Consider the following 26,189-nt stretch of genomic DNA (forward strand, 5'->3'; position numbering starts at 1 on the left):
AGCCTGGATAATGTGCTCGCGTCTCTGGAGTGGGGCTTGAACCCACAACCTCTGACCCAGAGGCAAGAGTGCTACCCACTGAGCCATGGGTGAGGGTTGGAAGGTTGTCCTGCATTAAAGGCGCAATATAAATGCAAGTTGTTCATGTGGAAGGCACTGCACCAAGCTTGTGTTTGGTCCATAGTTGCTGGCAGCATTCAGTCTCTTGCCCAAGTGACCGTTCTCCAGGCAGGATATTCCACAGGAGTAATACCAGTTCCATGCTGAGAGTTGTTGATGCCAGTTCGTTGGATATACTCAAGAGGGAGTTAGATATGGCCCTTACGGCTAAAGGGATCAAGGGGTATGGAGAGAAAGCAGGAAAGGGGTAGTGAGGTGATGATCAGCTATGATCTTATTGAATGGTGGTGCAGGCTCGAAGGGCCGAATGGCCTATTCCTGCACCTATTTTCTATGTTTCTATGCTCCTATTATTTCCTGAATTTCCTGCTAACAATGAGGGGTTTGGGAATGATGTAGAATATGGCAGCCCAAATATGGGCGAGTGTGTGCCAAGAAAGCTCAGAATTCAACACATTTCCCATGATGGTATCCTGGGTTACTTAAGAATGAAAGGATGGCTGTAGCCTGTGTAATGGATCACAGGACCACCAACAAGATAGGTTAGAGCCAGATCGGGCCGCAGTTCAAAACAAAAAGATGTTTATTCGACCAGCCCAGGAAACCGCAGCTGTGGCCCGAGGCCTCTTACAACCATTTTCACTGTATCCGCAGCAACCACCTGCAGGCTCCCCATCGGAGCTGCGTCTCGTTGTCCAGATCGAACCCCCTCCCCCTCTCCTGGTCAGCCTCAAGACCCTCTCTGGGTCACCCCCACCCGATCACCCCCGACCGGCCTGTGTGTCACTGCTGCTATCGCGGTCCACTAAACGCTGGTGTCATCCCCCGGCGAGCTGCCTGGGACTCCCAGGGTCAGACAGTCAGCAGGAGTTGGAAAAGTGAAGGGAGGTGCCCAAAGGCATGGTTAAAGAGTTTGGCATTGGAGAGGTAACGCAGGCTGGGAGAGAGACAGCGAGGTAACAGGATTCAGGAAAGGAATTCCAGAGTGGGAGTGTATGTGAAGCTGTGCCACCATTGGTGGAGTGGAAGGAGGGAGGGGCTACACGGTAGTCAGTAGAACAGAGGTTGTGAGCTGGGAGGCAGAGGTAGAGAGGTAAGATGGAGCCAGGCCCTGTAGGGATTTGCAAATGCGGAGGAGGATTTGGAACTCAATGCATGGGGGTGCAAGGAGCCCAATAAAGTTTGGTGAGAACAGGGGTAACAGGTTAGCAGAGTTAGTCCTTGACCAGGCCAACATCCCCAGCATCGAAGCACTGACCACACTCGACCAGCTCCATTGGCTGGGCCACATCATCTGCATGCCCGACACAAGATTCCCAAAGCAAGCGCTCTACTCGGAACTCCTACACAGCAAGCGAGCTCAAGGTGGGCAGAGGAAATGTTTCAAGGTACCCTCAAAGCCTCCTTGATAAAATGCAACATCCCCACTGACACCTGGGAGTCCCTGGCCAAAGACCGCCCTAAATGGAGGAAGAGCATCCGGGAAGTCGCTGAGCACCTCGAGTCTCGTCGCCGAGAGCGTGCAGAATCCAAGCGCAGGCAGCGGAAGGAGCGTGCGGCAAACCAGACTCCCCACCCACCCTTTCCTCCAACCACTGTCTGTCCCACCTGTGACAGAGACTGTAATTCCCGTATTGGACTGTTCAGTCACCTGAGAACTCACTTTTAGAGTGGAAGCAAGTCTTCCTCGATTTCGAGGGACTGCCTATGATGATGATGATGATGATGTTAGTATAGAGTAGAATGCGGGTGGTGGAGTATTTGGTGAGTTGAGGTGTGTGTAAGGGTGAAGCTCGGTGACGAAAGTGTTGAAGAAGCCACACCTCGACTTGATTATTTTTTTCATTCATTCACGACATTTACTGCCAATCCCTAATTGCCTTTGAGAAGGTGGTGGTGAGCCACATTTATGAACCGCTGCAGTCCGTGTGGTGAAGGTACTCCCACAGTGCTGTTCGGGAGGGAGTTCCAGGATTTTGTCCCAGCGACAATGAAGGAACAATGATATACCTCCAGGTCAGGATGGTGTGTGACTTGGAGGGGAACGTGGAAGTGATGGTGTTTCCATGCGCCTGCTGCCCTTGTCCTTCTAGGTGGTAGAGGTCGCGGGTTTGGAAAGTGCTGGAAGAAGCCTTGGCGAGTTGCTGCAGTGCATCTTGTAGATGGTACATGTGGATCAGGCTTTCAACGGTGAAGTAGGGTAGAGGTGGACGGTATTATGGAGATGGTGGAAGTAGCACTCTCACCAAGGGTGGTGTTTGAAGCTCAGCTCAGTGTCGAATGAAACACCTGGGTTATGAGCTGGTGCATGCATCAAGGAGGGATTACTGCTCTTTCTCAGAGCAAGACTGGCACTAGACGGTATCAAAATAAGTCCGAACCAATAAGAATGAAAATGCTGCATAGATTTAATTTCTGCTTATTACTTCAGCCCAGCATGTATCCTGAAGGATCAGCTTCAGAACCCCCTGTTGTCAACACGCTTCAACGAAGCCGTCCATAAGCTGTTGTTCTGCATTATATGGAGGAAAAGCAATTTGTGAGGAGGACACACAAAATCTGCAAAAGGACATAGACAGGCTAAGTGAGTGGGCAAAAATTTGGCAGATGGAGTATAATATTGGAAAGTGTGAGGTCATGCACTTTGCCAGTACAAAAATCAAAGAGCAAGTTATTATTTAAATGGAGAATGATTGCAAAGTGCTGCAGTACAGGGGGACCTGGGGGTACTTGTGCATGAAACACAAAAGGTTAGTGTTATGTATTTAACCCCTTGTAACCTTGTAACCTGCATCACACCTGTCCATCAGAAGGCCTACCTGTTGGCGTCCCAAGGGATCCCAGTATCCCTTGGGAGTACAGTATATAAGCAGGCTACCCATGAGGTACCTGCACTCTGGAACTACAATAAAGGAGCTAAGGTCTCACTTGCTCATTACACACAGTACTCGGTCTGACCATTTATTATGAGTATAACAGTTAGTATGCAGGTACAGCAAGTGATCAGGAAGGCCAATGGAATCTTGGCCTTTATTGCAAAGGGGATGGAGTTTAAAAGCAGGGAAGTACAGGGTATTGATGAGACCTGGAATACTGCGTGCAGTTTTGGTTTCCATATTTACGAAAGGATATACTTGCTTTGGAGGCAGTTCAGAGAAGGTTCACAAGGTTGATTCCAGAGTTGAGAGGGTTGACTTATGAGGAAAGGTTGAGTAGGTTGGGCCTCTACTCATTGGAATTCAGAAGAATGAGAGGTGATCTTATCGAAACGTATAAGATTATGAGGGGGCTTGACAAGGTGGATGCATAGAGGATGTTTCCGCTGATAGAGGTGACGAGAACTAGGGGGCACGATCTTAGAATAAGGGGCCGCCCATTTAAAACTGAGATGAGGAGAAATTTCTTCTCTGAGGGTTGTGGATCTGTGAATTCGCTGCCTCAGAGAGCTGTGGAAACTGGGACATTGAATAAATTTAAGACAGAAATAGACAGTTTCTTAAACAATAAGGGAATAAGGGGTTATGTAGAGTGGGCAGGGAAGTGGAGCTGAGTCCATGATCGGATCAGCCATGATCGTATTAAATGGCGGAGCCGGCTCGAGGGGCCGTATGGCCTACTCCTGCTCCTATTTCTTATGTTCTTATGTTCTTATATTCATCTTTTGTGAGAAAACTGCTTATTGAGTCAGCTGGAAAAAAAATAATCTTTTTTTTTCTTTTAAAATTGCCACAGTGGCAGGAAAGTGACAGTAATCACAGAGTGAAGCTGAGCTTAAACTCAGTAATGTTGACGTGGTGGGGTAGCCTTTGAGTCATGGATTTGCAGCCTAAGCATTTTGCAGTGTCCTGTTGTTATTATTAAACTGACAGCCAGTCGCAAGGAGCTGCTTCCCTTGTAGCGGTAATTCTGTCATGGGGGGGCGAGCGGCAGTAGGATTTGGGGCCAGCGCTCCCATTAAGCTGCGTGGCCGCGCAGCAGTCTGGAGGTCCCACACAGGCCGCTCACCGGCTTTTACATGGAACAAATTGCTCCCCGAGAAGATTTGAATGGGGCAGCAGCCAGTTAAAGGAACTACACACGGGAAAAAGAATAACAGGGGACATATTATGTCGGAGGCTTCCCGCGGGCGGATATCTCCAACCACAAAAGTATTTACAAAGGTACCTGGTGGTCCAAGAGGAACGTAGGCTTGCGCTCCTTGGTCTAGCTGCGCAGCCCAGTGTAGGGGCCCACGTATTCCAGGAGCGTGTGCGCAGCCTAGGATCACGTGGGCAGAACCAACCAATGAAAATGGCGTATCCCCATTCACAGTGAGTTCCATTTGTATGGAGATCACCGTTTCTGTGAATAAGAATACCCCCCAAAACACAAACATTTAAAATAAATAAGAAAAACACTTCACATATTTTAAATGAATTGAAATTGAATTTAATTAAATGTTTTATACAAAAATTTATATTTTTATATAAATTTACCTTAATGGACAGGGTTTTTAATGTAAAAATTATTGATAACATTTAACTTTGCTATCTTTTAAAACTCTTATGATGGTAAAAGTAGTCCTTACGCCTGCTTTTACCAATCGGAAAAGTTTGAAGGACATTCGCTGGGCAGGAGTTGGGCACATAGCCCAAATCTCTGCCCGCGAAGGCCCTTCTCCCGGGGATGCGTTGGAACTGTCTCTTTTGACAGTTCGCAAGTGCCGGATTTTGGTGTGTGCGCATCGCGCGGCGAGTATCGGCACTTGCAGGACCTCTACGGGTGTGTGCGCACATGGTACATGCCCGTAGTGACCGCGATTTTTGGCCATTTTTTGGGACCACCATAAAAAGCAGGTGACCGATGTTACTGATTGCTGATTGGCTGTCAGGTATGCGAGCCACGCCCCCGGCCGGGAAAATCTGGAACGGGGAAACTCTCATCAAATCTCCCCAAATTGAAGAAATGTAGTTCATCATCAGTTTGTGCTCCAAATAATGGTTAGAATTATGGACTAGAAATCTCTGTTTACGATAGCACCGTGCAAATACTTGTAATGCGTTCATATAGCATTCCTCTCTCTGCTCCTTTATTGCAAGCGGTAACCTGGTTATTTTAAACAGGTTAACACGAAAGAATATCGCATCAATGAGCAAAGCCTTTGTTCATACTCGTACCCAGTTGTCTATTCGAAGTTGTAGTGGACTCCTGAGCATTGTTTTTTTTTAAACATACACACAAAATTGACAGGCAGGAAAAGACCAACTGATCCATCAAGCCTGGCCCCCACCAGGATGGCCAGAGCATCACGGCTAAACACCTCCCTGCCCACCTGCCAACCCCACCCTTACCAACTGGGGGCAGGCGGAGGATGTGGCCCATCTGCAATTGCACCCGAGCCTGGGACAACGGAAATGGGTTTCCACCGCGCCCCGACCTTCCACCCCGCCCGGCACTCCAAACCCCTTGTCGGCCGCGCGCCGACCCTTTACCGCCCCTTTTTCCACCCCGTGGGGGAAGTTTCCCCATGGGAGAGGGGCCACCACCGGTCGGTGCCACTGACAGTTTCATAAAGGGAGGGCGCACCCCACCGCGCCGCCTCTTAATCTGGCTGGCTGTGGGTGGGTGGGAAACAGTTAATTCAGCATTGCCTGTGAGAAACCCGTTCTCCCGGGTCTCCCCACCGCTTCCGGGCCCCCCATTCCCAACCCACCTCCCAATTAGAGTTCAACCCACTTGGGCACCTTTTCACCTTCACTTCCTGGAGTGGAATTTGGCAGTGCAGATCTTTTGGTTTACTTATTGTAAAAGGCTTAGGGATAGACACTACAGCATGCACTGCAGCAACTCGCCAAGGCTTCTTTAGCAGCACCTCCCAAACCTGTGACCTTGAAGGAACAGGGCAGCAGGTGCAAGGGAATGCCACCACCTCCAAGTTCACCTGACTTGGAAATATATCGGCCGTTCCTTCATCATCGCTAGGTCAAAATGCTGCAACTCCCTCCCAAACAGCATTGTGGGAGTACCTTCACCACACGGACTGCAGCGGTTCAAGAAGGCGGTTCACCACCAGCTTCTCAAGTGGAACTAGAGTTGAACAATAAATGACGGCCTTACCAGCGATGGCAACAGTCCGAGAAAGAATTAAAAATTTAAACAGGGTTCACAGTGCAAGAACAAAAATGGACCACTGGGCTATAAAGAGCTAAATCTATTCTCATTGAAAGAAAGGTTATTGAAGAGAACATGACCTAAGTTTTAGAAATCATTCACAACAACAACAGTTTGCATTTATATAGCGCCTTTAACATAGTAAAACATTCCAAAACACTTCACAGGAGTGTAATCAGAGAAAAATTGATAGCGAGCCACAGAAGGAGACACAGTAGGTAGGATTTAAGGAGTGTCTTAAAGGAGGAGAAATAGGTGGAGAGTTTTAGGGAGGACATTCCAGAGTTTAGGGCCGATTAAGTTTTATAGAGTGGAACTGTTTAAGTTACAGACAAGATAACTAGATAAGAACTAGGTGAAATGATTATAAGGTAAGGATACCTAATTTAAGAGGTTGAACGGCACTATTTTTAGCATTCTGATTAACATGTTTGCACTGTACACTACTTTTAAAGAAAGATTTTGCATTTATATAATACTCAGGATGTCACAAATAACTTCAGAACCAATGAAGTACTTTTGAAGTGTTGTAATGTAGGAAATGCCGGCAGCCAATTTGAGCACAGCAAGCTCCCACAAATAGCAGTGTGATAAATCAGCAAGTAATTTGTTTTTGTGATGTTTAGCAGTCTGGTTAACACTGCATCAAATTCCTATGCGCGCTATTTAACAAAGTCATTAATCCATTTATTTTAAACAAATGCATCAACCAGTGCAATAAAAATAGCAAAATTCCAACTGCTTCGCAAGTGACTACTTCCCACCTGGTGGGATATTTCTCTCTTGATGTTTAATTTAATGAATAAGTCAGTGAAAGGAGATGGAAAATGTCCATGGACTGTCTATCCATTCATACCTCTGCTCTTGTCTTGCTCCCATCCTAAAATGTATTAAAATTAGCAGCAACAACAAAAAACATAGAAACATAGAAACATAGAAAATAGGTGCAGGAGTAGGCCATTCGGCCCTTCGAGCCTGCACCGCCATTCAATGAGTTCATGGCTGAACATGCAACTTCAGTACCCCATTCCTGCTTTCTCGCCATACCCCTTGATCCACCTAGTATTAAGGACTACATCTAACTCCTTTTTGAATATATTTAGTGAATTGGCCTCAACAACTTTCTGTGTTAGAGAATTCCACAGGTTCACCACTCCCTGGGTGAAGAAGTTTCTCCTCATCTCAGTCCTAAATGGCTTACCCCTTATCCTTAGACTGTGACCCCTGGTTCTGGACATCCCCAACATTGGGAACATTCTTCCTGCATTCAACCTGTCTAAACCCATCAGAATTTTAAACGTTTCTATGAGATCCCCTCTCATTCTTCTGAACTCCAGTGAATACAAGCCCAGTTGATCCAGTCTTTCTTGATAGGTCAGTCCCGCCATCCCGGGAATCTTCGCTGCACTCCCTCAATAGCAAGAATGTCCTTCCTCAAGTTAGGAGACCAAAACTGTACACAATACTCCAGGTGTGGACTCACCAAGGCCCTGTACAACTGTAATAACACTTCCCTGCCCCTGTACTCAAATCCCCTCGCTATGAAGGCCAACATGCCGTTTGCTTTCTTAACCGCCTGCTGTACCTGCATGCCAACCTTCAATGACTGATGTACCATGACACCCAGGTCTCGTTGCACCTCCCCTTTTCCTAATCTGTCACCATTCAGATAATAGTCTATCTATCTGTTTTTACCACCAAAGTGGATAACCTCACATTATTCACATTATACTTCATGCATTTGCCCACTCACCTAACCTATCCAAGTCACTCTGCAGCCTCATAGCATCCTCCTCGCAGCTCACACTGCCACCCAACTTAGTGTCGTCCGCAAATTTGGAGATACTACATTTAATCCCCTCGTCTAAATCATTAATGTACAATGTAAACAGCTGGGGCCCCAGTACAGAACCTTGCGGTACCCCACTAGTCACTGCCTGACATTCTGAAAAGTACCCATTTACTCCTACTCTTTGCTTCCTATCTGCCAACCAGTTCTCAATCCACGTCAGCACACTGCCCCCAATCCCATGTGCTTTAACTTTGCACATTAATCTCTTGTGTGGGACCTTGTCGAAAGCCTTCTGAAAGTCCAAATGCACCACATCAACTGGTTCTCCCTTGTCCACTCTACTGGAAACATCCTCAAAAAATGCTCGTCAAAGAGCAGAATTACATCGGGGAATATAAAGGGAGCAAAAAATGAGTTCTGAGCTTTCTGAAACAATTGCTGTTGAGAAAGAGCAAGATTTTGAAATATTGCCACAGCACTGTCTGTAATGTATGCCCCTGTGAGTATGCTCACAGGTTAGTAGAGGTTGAGTTGGGAGTGGCTTAGCCAATCACGTGATGTTCACAAGACTCAATAAAACCCCAGCCAATTGGGTTCGGGGGATCCACGATGAGGCAGGTGGTTGTGAGCCTGGGGGATGAACTGGTAATGTGAAGTGTGATTGTTAAACTTTTGCTAATAAACCAGCTAGTTTTTAATAGCAATGTGCTGCTATGAATTCTTGAGCAAAGAACCCATGAAGCAAATCCATTACACTGTCCAACTCTAATAAGTAAGTTGATCACTTGATGGGACACATTTTCTTCCAGAGTGAAGCAGTTCCATAATTTGACCATTGAAAAACGATTAAGATGCGGTAAATAGCATGAAGACCAGTGGTGTGTTTAAATGGCGTGGGGGTGGGGGTGGGGGTGGGGGTCAGTCCTTTAAATGGCCAATCAGACTGAAGCAATTCGAGAAACCATGGCTTTTGAGAAAGAGAGGCTTAATAAAACTACAAGCTTTTCAGGTGTTTTGCGTTTAGATGGGAAAACTAATTGGTGTACAAAGTAATAAAAGTTAAAATAAATAAAGGCGCTTTCCTGTAATGGTGGAAATGTTACTGTTCAAAGCAAAATCTATTTAACCCGTAAATTTGAGATTGCAAAAGCCTTATTGATTTTCTAATATTCGGGGTATTTACTGCTATTATTTAGCAGCGATATATTTCCAAACATCTGGAGAGGAATGCTGTGGTGTGTATCATGCAGTTGAATGTATCTCCAGTTTCATAATGGCACGAAAATTGCGTCCTTGCCGTGTGCATACGATGTGCACACGCACCCAAAGAGGCCTCACAAGTCAATGTGTGATGCGCAAGCACTGAGAACCGGCTTTTGCGATCTGTAAAAATGTCTTTTGATAGATCGCCCGCATCCTCGGGAGAGGGATATTGGCGGGCAGAGATTTGGGCTATTTGCCCAAGTAATTTTTATATTAAAAACCCTGTCCATTAAAGTAAGGTTATTTTTACCCTATTGAAATATATTTTTAAAAATTTCAAAAAATATTTTATTTACTAAAACATTTAATTTCAATTACTTTTAAATATGTGAGGTGTTTTTTTAATTTATTGTGTTGTGTTTGGTGGGGGGCGGTATTCTCATAGTAATGGGAGCTCGTACACACAGAACTCATCATTATTATCAATGAGAATACTCCATGTTCATTGGTGGTCCAGGCCCACGTGATCCCAGGTTGCGCTTACATTCCTGGGATGTATGGACCCACACACTGGGCTGCACATCTAGACCTCGGAGCGCAAGTCTATGTTCATCCGGGACCACCAGGTACTTTCAAGAAAACATTTTGGTCGGAGGCATCCGCCCACAGGAAACATCGAAACATAGAAAATAGGTGCAGGAGTAGGCCATTCGGCCCTTCGAGCCTGCACCGCCATTCAATAAGATCATGGCTGAGCATTCCCTCAGTACCCCTTTCCTGCTTTCTCTCCATATCCCTTGATCTCTTTAGCCGTAAGGGCCATATCTAACTCCCTCTTGAATATATCCAATGAACTGGCATCAACAACTCGCTGCGTCAGGGAATTCCACAAGTTAACAACTCTCTGAGTGAAGAAGTTTCTCCTCATCTCAGCCCTAAATGGCCTACCCCTTATCCTAAGACTATGTCCCCTGGTTCTGGATTTCCCCAACATCGGGAAGCCTCCGAACGTAATTTTTGGACCATTATGTTATTATTAATCAATCCCAAAAACCTGTGGTCAAAGAAAAAATATTGAGCCTTTTAATGAATTTTTCCTAAGGACCCACCACTTGCTACATCCGTCCCATGTTCAAAATCTCCACTCCCTAGCCTAACTCCTGAGAATCTCCAACTCGATCTCAATGTCCGCATTATGCAGTCATTTGCTGAAGAAGTAAAAATACATGGTTACTATCAAGAGACTCTTCAATTGTAATTTAGACATGGACATTTCAGAAGAACCAAACTCAGACATCTCAAGGCAGTTAACTAACATTAATGGGATTTACTTGGAGTTCCCTTGCCTATGATGAGGTGCTGATGGCAAAGGAATAAACAAAGAAAGACTTGCATTTACATAACGCTTTTCATGACCACAGGACAACCCAAAGCTCTTTAGAGCCAATGAAGTACTTTTGAAGTGTTGTCATTGTAATATAAGCAACACAGCAGCCAATTTGTGCACAGCAAGCTCTCACAAACAGCAATGAGATAATGACCAGATAATCTGTTTATTAGGTACTGGTTGAGGGATAAATATTGGCCAGGACACCGGGGAGAACTCGCCTGCAATTCAAAATAGTGCCATGGAATCTTTTACATCCATCTGAGAGGGCAGATGGGATCATTCTAAGACAGGGAGGAAAGAACATAAGGGAAGGGTGGAAGGCAGGAGAAATTAAATGACAAAAGGGATGATGGTGCAAAGCACCAACACTGGACTCAACATTGAATTCAACAATTTCGGATTACAACCACTGCTCCCATTTTTTCTGGACAGCATGTAATGGTTCTGCTGTTTCCATTTACACCTCCTCTACACCCATCTTTTGTTTCTTTACTAACCCATTACCCCACCCCCTTTTGCCTCGCACCATCATCCCTTTTGTCATTTAATCTCTCCTGCCCTCCACCCTATCACAGACCTTCCCCTTTTTTCGCTGCCTCTGCACTTGCTTAAAACCTGTTGCATCTCTAACTTTTTCCGGTTCCGATGAAAGGTCACTGATCTGAAACGATTGTATTTCTCTCTCCACAGATGCTGCCTGACCCGCTGAGTATTTCCAGCATTTTCAGTTTATATTTCAGATTTCCAGCGTCCGCAGTACTTTGCCTTTGTTCTAATATTGAATCTTTTCTTCTATTAAAGGAGCGAATCTTCTTGACGTTGTCAAACTACATCTTCACGGTGATCTTCCTGACTGAGATGGCAGTAAAGGTAAACCTCAGCCACCGTGTGTTTTAAAGGTCAAAACGAGGCCAAATAATTGTCTGTCTCTGACAGAGAGGGCCCCATGCATAACATGATAACATAACCCCTCTGGGAGCTGGACATACACTGTGCAATCAGTTCGCTTTCTGTCCACTTTAGTTTCCATCAAGGGGTCAGATTAAATTAAGAACCCATAAAATGATCACATTGAACAAAGGACTATTGTGGATTCATTGGATGAGAATAAACCCTGGTTAGTAAAAGCTTCCACTAGAGTTATAATGGGTGATCAGGAGAACATCTGAGGAAATTCCCACTGTTTGTGCTTATCAAGATGGAATGCATCAGTGCTGGGAATGGAATATTTTCCCACACTTTCCCAACTCAGCATCACCAACAGGCACCCCCCCTCCACACCGCCCCCCCCACCCCGAACAGTTACAGCAGGATAAGGTACAGAGTGAAGCTTCCTCTACACTTCCCTCTCTAGATCATGTCCGTCCACTTCAATCAGCTTTGAGAAGAGATTTAGTTCTTTATAGCCCAGTTGTCCATTTTTGTTGTTGTACTTTGAACCCTCCCTTAAAAAAAGTATTCATTCTTGGGCTGTGAGTATCGCTGGCAAGGCCAGCATTTATTGCCCATCCCTAGTTGCCCTGAGAAGGTGGTGGTGAGCCTCTTCTTGAACCGCTGGTAGCAGTTTACACAAGAAATAGGAGCAGGAGTAGGCCACTTGGCCCCTCGAGCCTGCTCCGCCATTCAATAAGATCATGGCTGATCTGATCTTGAGCTCTGCTCCACTTCCCTGCCCACTCCCCATAACCCTTCACTCCCTTATCATTCAAAAATCTGTCTATCCCCACCTTCAATGACCCAGCCTCCACAGCTCTCTGGGGCAGAGAATTCCAAAGATTCATGACCTTCTGAGAGAAGCAATTCCTCCTCATTTCCATTTTAAATGGACGACCCCTCATTCTGAAATTATGCCCCCTAGTTCTAGGTTCCCCCACGAGGGGAAACATCCTCTCTACATCTACCCTGTCCAGCCCCCTCATAATCTTTCAATAAGGTTGATACAGAGTTGGTTGCTAGGCCACTTCAGAAGACAGTTAAGAGTCAAACAAAATTGGTGTGGGAATGGAGTTACATATAGGCCAGACCGAGTAAGGATGGCAAGTTTCCTTCCCTAGAGAACATTAGTGAATCAGTTAGGTTTTTACCAGAATCCAACAGTTTAATTGATTTTTATAGAAACAGCTTTTCATTTCCAGATTTATCTTTTTTAAACTGAATTCAAATTCTCAAACTTGCATCGTGGGATCTGAACTCATGGACCTTGATTTTCACCCGCCCCTCCGACGTGCAGGAGAGGGTTAGGGGATTGGGGGGGCGGGGGGGAGATGCTAAAATATCAGAAGCAAGCAACCCAAACCCGACCCCATTCCTATTCGTATAAATTTTTACTAACACAAATCAGGCCATCGACGAGGCTCCCACGCAAGGCAGGCAGGGGCCTGAATTACATTCAATCGTCACAGCCCAACGACATCATCGCCGCACGAGTTAGTCTTCATGGTAGGTCATGAGGAGGCCCGAGCTGTGGGATTCCCAGCAGCGGACCCGAGGAGGAGGGAACCGACTGGCCAATGTAAGTAGTGAAGATCGGGTCCTTTTAGCTCTCCTTGTAGGCCGGGAAAGGGTAGGCGCGCTCCCCCCTCACAAGCCTCACAAGGAGGCCTCTGCCTCCCTCCTCACCCCAGCCCAGATCATGGTCCGTTGACTTCTTACCTCGCCCCACTGACCATTGAGAACCATATCCCACTGCCTCCTGCCTCTAAGGGAATAAGGGATAATGGGGAGCGGGCAGGGAAGTGGAGCTGAGTCCGTGATCAGATCAGCCATGATCTTATTAAATGGCGGAGCGGGCTCGAGGGGCCATATGGCCTACTCCTGCTCCTATTTCTTATGTTCTTATGTTCTTACTTACTGCTTCCGCCCAGCTGGCAAGTGCAATTGGGGGGGGCGGCGGAGCGGGGTGGGGGGGTGCGGGGGCAGCCTGCCCAAAATTATTCAACTGAGGCCCTGCCATTAAGATCGGCATGACTGCCACAACCCCGGATGACTTGTCTCGTATAATAACCAGTGTGCCGCCATACCTCGGCAGTAAACACTTCTTTCCTGCTCTCCCCTTGCAGCTGGTGGCATTGGGCCTTTGCTTTGGTCAGCGGGCGTATCTCAAGAGCTCCTGGAATGTGCTGGATGGACTGCTGGTGATGATTTCGGTGATCGATATCCTGGTCTCCATGTTTTCCGACAGCGGGACGAAGATTCTGGGAATGCTGCGGGTCCTTCGCCTGTTGCGCACTTTGCGCCCGCTCCGGTAATCGAACTCGCCGTGTGCAGACGGGGCTCGGCTTTAGCGGCCTGGCCGGAAACAGGGCCCAGATTCTCAATACCGCAACTGATAAACGGGTCATTTTACACATCTATCGCCTGCACCTAACTGTAGGCGAGACCCGATCAAATTCCTCGTGTGTGTGTGTGTGTGGTGTTGACAGGCGAGTCTCCCCCTTAAATACCTCAATTCGATCACCCATTAATCTTCTATTCTCAAGGGGATACAAGCATAGGCTATGCAACCATTTCATTTCCTAATGAAAACTTGTGTATAAATAATACCTGGTTCACGACGGCAAAACTCAAGTATGCTCTTCCATTTTCCCATCTCCATGAATCAATCTTGACCTGCAGTCCTTCACATGACACTAAACCCTTCCCAGTCTCTCCTGTCGCAGTAGCAGAGAACTATCAAGCTGGTCGAACCTCTTACTTATTCTACCCACTGTCAACTCCACCAAGTTAAAGCGTTGCTCCTTTGTGAGCAGAGCTGCGGAGGGAAGTTTACGAGTCCGCGCTGGTAGCAAGGAGCCTTGTTTACCAGCTGCACTTATCCAAAATTTGGGTGGGCACTGTGCACAAATTTACGGATAGACCCGTCTGTCGGCCTGTCAGCACCACACACACACGAGGAATTTGGTTGGGTCTTGCCTCGGCTCAGTGGATAGCACTTTCGCTTCTGAGTCAGAAGGTTGTGGGTTCCACTCCAGAGGTTTGAGCACAAAATCTAGGCTGACGCTCCAAAGCAGTGCTGAGGGAGTGCGGCACTGTCGAAGGTGCGTCGTTCGGATGTGACGTTAAACCGAAGCCTCACCTGCCCTCTTGGGTCGCGTAAAAGATCCTATAACACTTTTTTGAAGAAGAGCAGGGGTATTATCCCTAGTGTCCTGGCCAATATTTATCCCTCAATCAATATAACAAAAACAGATTATCTGCTCATTAGCTCATTGCTGTTTGTGGGAGCTTGCTGTGCGCAAATGGGTTGCCATGCGGGAGAGGACCTGAGGGAGGGAGAGGGTCAGTAGGAACATGTGTGTGTGTGTGTGTGTGTGTGCGTGTGCGAGGCCCAAGCAGCAGAGCCTGGTTTCCAGTCGTCTTGGATCCCCTTGCCATTGGACCAAGACCTTGCTCTGTCAAGCCCGTGTGGTGGCTGGTGTGCAACGGCCATCCCACATTAAAAGAATTCACACGCAGGCATCTTCCTCCCTTTAAAATGAAATTTGGGACCTGGAACATCAGGACCCTCATGGACAACCCCAACAGTGCATCAGTCAGTCACCTTAGAACTCATTTTAGTGTGGAAGCAAGTCATCCTCAACTCAGGGGGACTGCCTAGGAACGATGACATTACAACAGTGACTACATTTCAAAAAGTATTTAATTGGCAGTAAAGCACTTTGGGATGTCCTGAGATCATGAAAGACGCTAAAGAAATGCGAGTCTTTCTATCCTTTTCTTACATTATGGCCTGAAAATTGTGCATGATGCCCACCCAAATTTTGGATAAGTGCCGCTAGTAAACAAGGCTCCTTGCTGCCAGGGCAGACTCATAAACTTCCCCCCGTGTCTCTGCTCAGAAAGGAGCAATACTTTAACAAAGGTGGCGTTGGCAGTGGGTAGAATAAGTAAGAGGTTCGATAGTTCTCTGCTGCTGCGACAGGAGAGACTGGGAAGGGTTTAGTGTTATGTGAAGGACTGCAGGCCATGATTGATTCATGGAGATGGGAAAATGGAAGAGTATACTTGAGTTTTGCTTGGTTGCTGCTAGGAACCAGGGATTATTTATACACAAGTTTCATTAGGAAATGAAATGGTTGCATAGCCTAGGCCTTTTTCCCCTTGAGTATAGAAGATTAATGGGTGGTCGAATTGAGGTATTTAAGATGATTAAAGGAGATGATAAGGTAGATAGAGAGAAACTATTGCCTCTGGTGGGAGAACCCAGAACAAGGGGCTATAACCTTAAAATTAATGCTAGGCCGTTGCGGGGTGATGTCAGGAAGCACTTCTTCACACGAAAGGTAGTGGAAATCTGGAACCCTCGCCCACAAAAAGCCGATGAGGCTGGGAGTCAATTGAAAGCTTCAAAACTGAGATCGATCGATTTTTGTTAGGCAAGGGTATTAAGGGATATGGAACCAAGGTGGGTATATGGAGTTAAGACACAGATGAACCATGATCTAATTGTTTGGCGGAACAGGCCCGCGAGGCTAAAAGGCCTGCTTCTGTTCCTATGTTCCTTGCTGAGAATCATTTTCATTTCTGTAGTGTAAATGGATTCAGGAGGTAACTCAATGGATTTCTGGAGACTAACAGGATTGGGTGGGATACCTAGTGAGAAGATAGTTAGCAAAAAGGAATGGGCTTGTTGAGCCTAATGGCCTTTCCCTGTTACTGACATTTCATCTGGTTCAATTTGACTTTCAGAGCATCCATTAAGGAATCGTCATTGTGGGACTGTAGCTAATGGCCTCTCCTACATTTTCTAGGATTTCTTTAGAACCCACAAGGACATCACTAGCTTTGCTGATCAGGTGGAGGCACAGTTTCATAGAGTTACTTTTCTCTCTTTTAATGTGGAGCAGTGACCTTCCTCTATGCTTGTTCAATCACGTAAGAGGAACTCTAGGAGTGTTGCGATCAGCCTCTGTGTCCTTCCACATATGCTACATGTGTGAAGCAGCGGGTAAATAGTTCAAAGCAGATTTCTCGGCAAAGTTTATCAGAACATGAGAATTAGGAGCAGGAGGAGACTATTCGGTCCCTCGAGCCAGCTCCACCATTCAATAAGATCATGGGCCTGAAATCCCGGTGCTGGGCTCCCCGCGGACGCTCACCTGAAAATAAGGGAAAAGATCCGCATCTACCTTTTGCTCCTGCGCCCTCCAGCGATCCCGGTCGGAGGCCTCCTCTCCCTGCGCATCGCAGCACGTTCATGTCTTGGAGATGCGGAGGGAGAAGCTGCAGTCACATGGCACTGAACAGCCAATGAAGGTACAGTATTCTCATTCATAATAATGGGAACTCGGTAAGTAGGAGTTAAAGAGGAGATTAATGCAATAGTTAGGAAAGACAGTAGCTTGGATGATGTGGAATCTATATGGGTAGAGCTGCAGAACACCAAAGGGCAAAAAACGTTAGTAGGAGTTGTGTACAGACCTCCAAACAGTAATAGGGATGTTGGGGAGGGCATCAAACAGGAAATTAGGGGTGCATGCAATAAAGGTGTAGCAGTTATAATGGGTGACTTTAATATGCACATAGATTGGGCTAGCCAAACTGGAAGCAATACGGTGGAGGAGGATTTCCTGGAGTGCATAAGGGATGGTTTTCTAGACCAATATGTTGAGGAACCAACTAGGGGGGAGGCCATCTTAGACTGGGTGTTGTGTTATGAGAGAGGATTAATTAGCAATCTCATTGTGCGAGGGCCCTTGGGGAAGAGTGACCATAATATGGTGGAATTCTGCATTAGGATGGAGAATGAAACAGTAATTTCAGAGACCATGGTCCAGAACTTAAAGAAGGGTAACTTTGAAGGTATGAGGCGTGAATTGGCTAGGATAGATTGGCAAATGATACTTAGGGGGTTGACTGTGGATGGGCAATGGCAGACATTTAGAGACCGCATGGATGAATTACAACAATTGTACATTCCTGTCTGGCGTAAAAATAAAAAAGGGAAGGTGGCTCAACCGTGGCTATCAAGGGAAATCAGGGATAGTATTAAAGCCAAGGAAGTGGCATACAAATTGGCCAGTAATAGCAGCGAACCTGGGGACTGGGAGAAATTTAGAACTCAGCAGAGGAGGACAAAGGGTTTGATTAGGGCAGGGAAAATGGAGTACGAGAAGAAGCTTGCAGGGAACATTAAGGCGGATTGCAAAAGTTTCTATAGGTATGTAAAGAGAAAAAGGTTGGTGAAGACAAACGTAGGTCCCCTGCAGTCAGAATCTGGGGAAGTCATAACGGGGAACAAAGAAATGGCAGACCAATTGAACAAGTACTTTGGTTCGGTATTCACTAAGGAGGATACAAACAACCTTCCGGATATAAAAGGGGTCAGAGGGTCTAGTAAGGAGGGGGAACTGAGGGAAATCTTTATTAGTCGGGAAATTGTGTTGGGGAAATTGATGGGATTGAAGGCCGATAAATCCCCAGGGCCTGATGGACTGCATCCTAGAGTACTTAAGGAGGTGGCCTTGGAAATAGCGGATGCATTGACAGTCATTTTCCAACATTCCATTGACTCTGGATCAGTTCCTATGGAGTGGAGGGTAGCCAATGTAACCCCACTTTTTAAAAAAGGAGGGAGAGAGAAAACAGGGAATTATAGACCGGTCAGCCTGACCTCAGTAGTGGGTAAAATGATGGAATCAATTATTAAGGATGTCATAGCAGTGCATCTGGAAAATGGTGACATGATAGGTCCAAGTCAGCATGGATTTGTGAAAGGGAAATCATGCTTGACAAATCTTCTGGAATTTTTTGAGGATGTTTCCAGTAAAGTGGACAAAGGAGAACCAGTTGATGTGGTATATTTGGACTTTCAGAAGGCTTTCGACAAGGTCCCACACAAGAGATTAATGTGCAAAGTTAAAGCACATGGGATTGGGGGTAGTGTGCTGACGTGGATTGAGAACTGGTTGTCAGACAGGAAGCAAAGAGTAGGAGTAAACGGGTACTTTTCAGAATGGCAGGCAGTGACTAGTGGAGTGCCGCAAGGTTCTGTGCTGGGGCCCCAGCTGTTTACATTGTACATTAATGATTTAGACGAGGGGATTAAATGCAGTATCTCCAAATTTGCGGATGATACTAAGTTGGGTGGCAGTGTGAGCTGCGAGGAGGATGCTATTAGGCTGCAGAGTGACTTGGATAGGTTAGGTGAGTGGGCAAATGCATGGCAGATGAAGTATAATGTGGATAAATGTGAGGTTATCCACTTTGGTGGTAAAAACAGAGAGACAGACTATTATCTGAATGGTGACAGATTAGGAAAAGGGAAGGTGCAACGAGACCTGGGTGTCATGGTACATTAGTCATTGAAGGTTAGCATGCAGGTACAGCAGGCGGTTAAGAAAGCAAATGGCATGTTGGCCTTCATAGCGAGGGGATTTGAATACAGGGGCAGGGAGGTGTTGCTACAGTTGTACAGGGCCTTGGTGAGGCCACACCTGGAGTATTGTGTACAGTTTTGGTCTCCTAACTTGAGGAAGGACATTCTTGCTATTGAGGGAGTGCAGCGAAGGTTCACCAGACTGATTCCCGGGATGGCGGGACTGACCTATCAAGAAAGATTGGATCAACTGGGCTTGTATTCACTGGAGTTCAGAAGAATGAGAGGGGACCTCATAGAAACGTTTAAAATTCTGATGGGTTTAGACAGGTTAGATGCAGAAAGAATGTTCCCAATGTTGGGGAAGTCCAGAACCAGGGGTCACAGTCTGAGGATAAGGGGTAAGCCATTTAGGACCGAGATGAGGAGAAACTTCTTCACCCAGAGAGTGGTGAACCTGTGGAATTCTCTACCACAGAAAGTAGTTGAGGCCAATTCACTAAATATATTCAAAAGGGAGTTAGATGAAGTCCTTACTACGCGGGGGATCAAGGGTTATGGCGAGAAAGCAGGAAGGGGGTACTGAAGTTGAATGTTCAGCCATGAACTCATTGAATGGCGGTGCAGGCTAGAAGGGCTGAATGGCCTGCTCCTGCACCTATTTTCTATGTTTCTATGTTTCTCATTGTCATGAATGAGAAACACCCCCCCAAACACCCAAACACAAATAAAAAATAAAAAAACACCTCACATATTTAACATTAGTTTAAATTAAAGTTAATGAAATGTGTTAGAAACAAATATATATTTTTCGGATTTTTTTCAAGTTTTGTAAGTGGGGTTCAGAATAAACTTACCTTAGTGGGCATGGTTTTTAACATAAAAGTGTGTTTTTAAATTTTATTTTTATATGTCTTTTATATCTTTTAAAACTCTTACGCTGGTTTTACCAGGCGCAAGAGGTTTAAGGACATTCGCTGGGCAAAAGCTGGGCAAATAGCACATTCTCGCCCGCGCGGATGTCCTTGCTGCCGAGATGCGTGGATCTGTCGAGCTAATACTTGACAAGTCGGAAAAGCTGGTCTTTGGCGCATGAGCATGGCGTGCCGAAACCCGGGTTTTGCGGGGCCTCGCCGGGTCTGTACACACTCCATATGGACCCAGTGAGGCCGGAATTTCAGGCCCCATGGCTGATGTTCTACCTCAACTCCACTTTCCTGCACTATCCCCATATCCCTTGATTCCCTTAATATCCAAAATGAAATGAGGGGATTTTAAAAAAACTAACTTGAATGCTGGGAGACTAAACTGTTCACATTGTCAGTTTCACAGATCAATTTCAATCACATCTCATCATCTGGTAAGGGATGTGCTGATCATTGTCTCCAAGGAAACCCTGATGTATTCTTGGCTTCGCCCTCACAGCATCTTCCCTTTAAAGACTCCTGTGGTTATAGTTTGCGAATGTCCAGAAAACATTCTACAAAGTTGAAAAAAGAATTGCTGCAGTTTTCTGTTAAAAGAGACAAGGGACAACTGGGATTGTTCTCCTCAGAGCATAGAAGGTTACGGGGAGATTTAACAGAGGTGTTCAAAATTGTGAAAGGTTTTGCAAGAGTAAATAAGGAGAAACTTGATTTCAGTGGCGGGAGGTCGGTAATGAGAGGGCACAGATTTGAGATCATTGGAAAAAGAACCAGCGGGTAAATGAAAATTGTTTTTTTGTGCAGTGAGTTGTTATGATCTGGAATGCACTGCCTGAAAGGGTGGTGGAAGCAGATTCAATAGTAACTTTCAAAAGGAAATTAGATAAATACTTGAAAAGGAAACTTTTGCTGGGCTATGGGGATGGAGCAGGGGTGTAATGCTGATGGGCACGATGGGCCAAATAGCCTCCTTCTGCGCTGTCAGATTCTCTGATTCTCTATGATTGTCCTAGTGATGAAAAAAGGCCACCAGAGAACCATTGGGAGTAATCTTCAACGTCGGAGGGGGCAGAAAGCTGCTGATTTCAAATCGGCTGCCCGTTATACACCCCATCGGATTCCTCTTGCCATCGAAGACAATGGAAATCAGACAGGGTATATAAGAGAACATAAGAAATAGGAGCAGGCGTAGGTCATTAGGCCCCTCGAGCCTGCTCTGCCATTCAATAAGATCCAATAGCTCCAGCTTTCTACCCCTGCCGACATTGAATATTACCCCTTCTCCTTCTCCCTGTTGTCTTTTGCCATGTCCAGTCTGGCAAAGGTAGATAAATAAGGGCTGACGAGAGGGTGGAATCATAGCTTGAAGTTCTGACCTTTGTCTCACTAATGGTGAGAATTCATTGAAAATGTAATTTTGCTCAGAAGTACGTAGAGACGGTTTCCTTTAATAAAACTGCCCTATGTTGTTCAGTTTAGAATGTTTTTTAAAATCCAGAGAGCCCGCTTAAAAATCCGAATGTCCAGTCCAAACCAAGCTGGGTGAAAACCCCAGCATTTCATCACACAGGGCTGCATTGCATATTTGCAAATAGTTGGAAGTGCATCAATAATCTTGGTGGAGCCAAAGGTCAACTTGGCTCAGTTGAAAGCAATTTTGCCTCTGAGTCAGCGGATGTGGGCTCAAAGTCTCATTCCATGACATTATCTGGGACACTCCAGTGCAATACTGAGATAACTCTTCCCTTCGGGAATGGCCCCTTGCACCAATAACCTTCCAAAAGTGAAAACCCCTCACATCAATAACTATTCAACTGTGACCAATATCCTTCCAAAAACAATGGACCTTCTAACTATTAATCTTCCAATACTAATAGTGCCCCAACCAATAATCTTCCAATAGTGATAATTCCCCCAACCAGTAATCCCACAAACAATAATCTTCCAATAGAGATAATTCCCCCAACCAATAATCTTCCAATAGAGATAATCCCCCAACCAATAATCTTTCAACAGTGATTCCCACCCACTATTAACCTTCCAGCTGAAGATTCCTTGCCACCAATAAGCCTTCCAACAGTGTCAGTCTTTGCACCAATAACCCTTCATCTGTGTTAGAGCAGGAGCATACAGTCTTTCGGGTGAGATGTTAAATCGAGGTCCCATCTGCTCTCTGAGGTGGACGTAAAAGTTCCCACAGCACTATTGAGTTATTCCTGGTGTCCACGCCAATATTTATCCCTCAATCAACATCAAGAAAACAGATTATCTGGTCATTACCACATTGCTGATTGTGGGAGCTTGCTGTTCACAAATTGGCTGCTGCGTTTCCCGCATTACAACAGTGACCACACTCCAAAAGTACGTCATTGGCTATAAAGCGCTTTGGGACATCCTGAGGTGCTATATAAATGCAAGTCTTTCTTTAAAGGAGTTCGGTTTCTGAAGTATTTTCTAATATATTGTTATTTCCTACACTGTTGGTAGTACCAGAGTTCCTGTCCTGTGATGACGTAGTGCAAAATCTAGCTCATTATCACTCGGTCACATCACAGTGTGCTAAAGTTAATGAACTATTTTTTTTGAATTGCTATTTTGAAAAATAAACTACAGAATATGTAGTCTCAGAACTAACAATTGTCAGGCAGAGAGAGCAGGAGGCAGTAATTTAATCGCAGGATTCTGCTGATGTTTGTGAGCCATTAGACTTTCACCTACGTAACTGTGGGATTGAGTTACTCCCTTATACTCCCACACCGACATTTGATATTCCTTAAAATGCTGAAGGCCAGTTTTCCTTTATTGCAGCCATGGCCCCAGTAATGCCCAACACATTAGGCCTCCCACTCCATTCTCTCCTCTCTATAGCTGGAGCTGAACGATGGCAAATGAATCTCCCCTTATACCCCATTGTTTATTATCGCTTCTTCTTTGTTTAACAGCTTGTGGATCTCCCGCACTGTGTCACTCGAGGTGAGAAGACACCATTTCATTCCGTGTCACATCCCGAATATTAACAGGGCCGCTGACTCTAATAAATCCCACTCTTACTCCAGTGAGATAATTGGAATGCTCCCAGAAATTGGCAGCGATCTGGTTGTGCCAGAGCTCAGCCGTTTCTGGCAGTCTCCTCTTTGCCAAATGACCGCCATGGTTGTCGGTGGGGGGGGTAGGAGGGAGGGAGGGTGGAATATCTGCAACATTTCTAATATAGTACCAGAAAATCTCCGGTGGCTTTACTCCTGGCGAGTTGAAGGATAAGTTTGTAACACTACTGGTGTGACAGGGAAAGACTTTTAGTATATTATTTATGGATTATGCCGTAGAAATGTTGAACTCAGTTGACGTAATATAAAGAGCGCTTCCAAGATGCTGCCAACCATTTAGTGTTCTGTATTGCCCGGACAATATCCCAACTTTCAAAATTCTGCCCGTCAGAAGTGCTAATTCCTCAGTCTCCAAGGGCCCGAATTTGATGAAGGCCTCCGCCCGCCCAAGTGTTGCCCGATGGCCACCGAGGTCCCTGATGGTTCTTTGGGCAGGGTTTTCATCAGCAAGGTCCCTCGAAGGTTGGCGGGTGGCAAAGCAGCGACGTACGCCGCCAATCTGGCAGCCAGGCGAGAGCTCTCATTCTCGGCGGCAGAGGGGCTTGCTGCCCAAGTGCCGCCGAGAATGGAGTCGGGCCCAGGGTGAGTCAAAGGCCTGAAAAACAAAAGCATTAAAAAAAACATCTGAAGACCTTCAGGGGACGCCATCCAGGTAAGTCCCTGTAAAGAAATACATTTAAAAAATGTCACAAACCTGTTTTCCCCACCTTCACACTTACTGCTGAGGACAGAGCTGCCTGCACTCAGTGGTTCACTGCCGTGCATGAATATGGCACCTCGGCGGGCGGGAATCGACTTATGCGCATCGGCCGTCTGCTGATGTTGGCGGGTACTTCCCGGCGGCTCTCCCCTCCCGCTCGCTTCAGGCCACGACGAAAGTGGCACTGGGCGGTTTGAGCAGAGGAATGTTGGCGGCAGTGAGCGGCAGTGGGCGGTAAGTTCTTCAATTTCGGCCCCTTGAGAATTCCACACATCTGCTCATTCCCACTCTGTCGGTGGTGCTGGTGCTGGAAAATGTTGCCATTAATGTCATCCCGCATTGGAGACAGAACAATATTTCTGGGTGCTTATACCAAGAGGCTCCACCTTTCCACGAGTTGGGATGTCAGTTTGCAGAGTTGCAGAACTTGTGTGCCACCACAACAGGTGCCCGTTGAACCCACACCCCGTGTTTGATGTGTGGCAGTCTTTGTCCCTTTTACCCGGCCCATTATCCGAGCTAAGTAGTCAATGCTCCCATAGTGACGTGTGGCAAGCTTAAAGCTCGAACAAACTCCTGGCCCTTTGGGCGAGGAGCCATCAGCACTTCAATCAGTGACACGTCAGCAATGTAACTGAGGTTGAACTCATTTTATGAATGTGTGTGTCCTTTAGCTTTCTTCTGGTTATGCATCCCCTGTGTGGTAACGTAAAGATCACAGATGGAATTTCTTTAAGGGGAAGCTAGATAAGAATCGAGGGATATGCCAATTGAGTGAGCTGAATAGGGGAGGAGGAGGCTCATGTGAAGCATAAACACCGGCACGGACCAGTTGGGCCAAATGGCCTGTTTCTGTGCTGTATGTTCTATGTAATTCTATGAACCTTGCATTGTACTGTGGTACTTTGTTTAAGACTTTAAATGGGAATACCGCGGTGAAAGGATTTGGAAGAGCTGTCCAGGGAAGATAAACTGCTGCTGTGCTCTCAGCATTGTGTGGCAGCTGCCTTACATTTCTATCCCCAGTGGATTTCAGGGAACCAACAGATGACCTCACGACACAAACCACAAAACTGCTGATCATTCACATGAGTCACCTGTTTTGGTAAACTAAAACTTGCCTGTGGGACAGAGGAATCTCCACATCAGTCCTTCAGCACAATTCCTAAAGAGTTTAGCAAACTCTGCTAATATTTTTAGCGTGCAAAAATAAACGATGTCGTCAAATAGAGTAAGCGAGAGACTCACTTGACAGGCGAGTGTCATTTTTCCGATAACGGAGCCCACCACTTAAAACGTCCACGGTTAAAACGGGCAGTCGCTTATATCGGCCAAAGAGCAATAACCATTATCCATTCGCATTAATGTGAGTTTCTAAGTTGCCGGTTGTGGTGTTTTAAGAGGTCCGTTTATTTCGGGCAGGAACAGTTGTGTTTACCCACTAGTCTGCAACTTGTTCAGGTGCACGGAATGCAAGAACACACAGAAGTAAGTGAATAAGCAAATAGCACCTTGTTAAATAAAACCGAAAATGCTGGAAACACTCAACAGGTCAGGCAGCATCTGTGAAGAGAGAAACAGAGTTAACGGTTCAGGTCGCTGACCCTTTCGTAAGGTGACAGACCCAAAACTTTAACTCTGTTTCTCTCTTCACAGATGCTGCTTGACCTTTCCAGCATTTTCTGTTTTTATTTCCGATTTCCAACATCGCAGGATTTTGTTTTTGTAACAACTCATTAATGTTCAATTACCTTTTGTGTACTTAAGCCCTTCTAATCTGCTCCATGTGCTGGGGTTACAGTTAGTACTTGGCACTGACTGCAGTTTAAGTTAAGCAACTGGGCAAAAGGTCACTGCACAAAAGGAACGTTCTCGTTGACCACCACGTACAGCGGGCAAATTGCGTTGGCACGAATCTTTGGGTCTTGATTTCGCTCTTCCCCTCGCCCCCCCCCCACCCCGAAAATCTTAGTCTCTTGTTCCCACCCTCAAACTTCCTCCCAAATTGCCCATCCCTAGTCACCCTTGAGAAGGTGGCGATGAGCCGCCGCCTTGAACTGCTGCTGTTAAGGAGGGAGCTCCGGGATTTTGATCCAGCGATGATGAAGTACCGGTGATATATTTCCTAGTCAGGATGGTGTGTGGCATGGAGGGGAACTTGGAGGCAGTGGTGTTCCCATGCGCTGCTGCCCTTGTCCTTTGGGGTTTGCTAAATGCTGCTGGTCTTAGTGTGCTATTACCTCGATTTTGTTCCTTTGACAGTTTATCCAGTTAGCAGCCTGATGTTGTTGTATTGGCAAATGTTATGGTTCTAATGCGGGTACTTTTTTTAACATGCCCCCATGGATATTTGTTCTCGAGACCTCTTTGGGCTAGTGCATTTATTAGTGTGCAGTTTGGGAATTTGCTTCAGTGTTCGAGAGAAGCCAAAATTAGTTCACAGGACCAATAATCCCTGTGGGAATATAACACTCAGTAAGACAG

At 46.0% G+C, this 26,189-nt stretch overlaps 1 protein-coding gene across 1 annotated transcript in view; it reads left to right on the forward strand.

The window, feature by feature from the left end:
* The window catches only part of cacna1g (calcium channel, voltage-dependent, T type, alpha 1G subunit), a 372,532-nt gene that overhangs the window by 223,949 nt on the left and 122,394 nt on the right, over positions 1 to 26,189 (forward strand). Inside the window, exons 19-20 of the mRNA XM_070857502.1 lie at positions 11,457 to 11,525; positions 13,715 to 13,899. Of these exons, the coding sequence (XP_070713603.1) occupies positions 11,457 to 11,525; positions 13,715 to 13,899 (254 nt within the window). The remainder of the gene's footprint in view (positions 1 to 11,456; positions 11,526 to 13,714; positions 13,900 to 26,189) is intronic.

Source organism: Pristiophorus japonicus, chromosome 16 (genome assembly GCF_044704955.1).
Source record: "Pristiophorus japonicus isolate sPriJap1 chromosome 16, sPriJap1.hap1, whole genome shotgun sequence".
Taxonomy (NCBI): Eukaryota; Metazoa; Chordata; class Chondrichthyes; family Pristiophoridae; genus Pristiophorus; species Pristiophorus japonicus.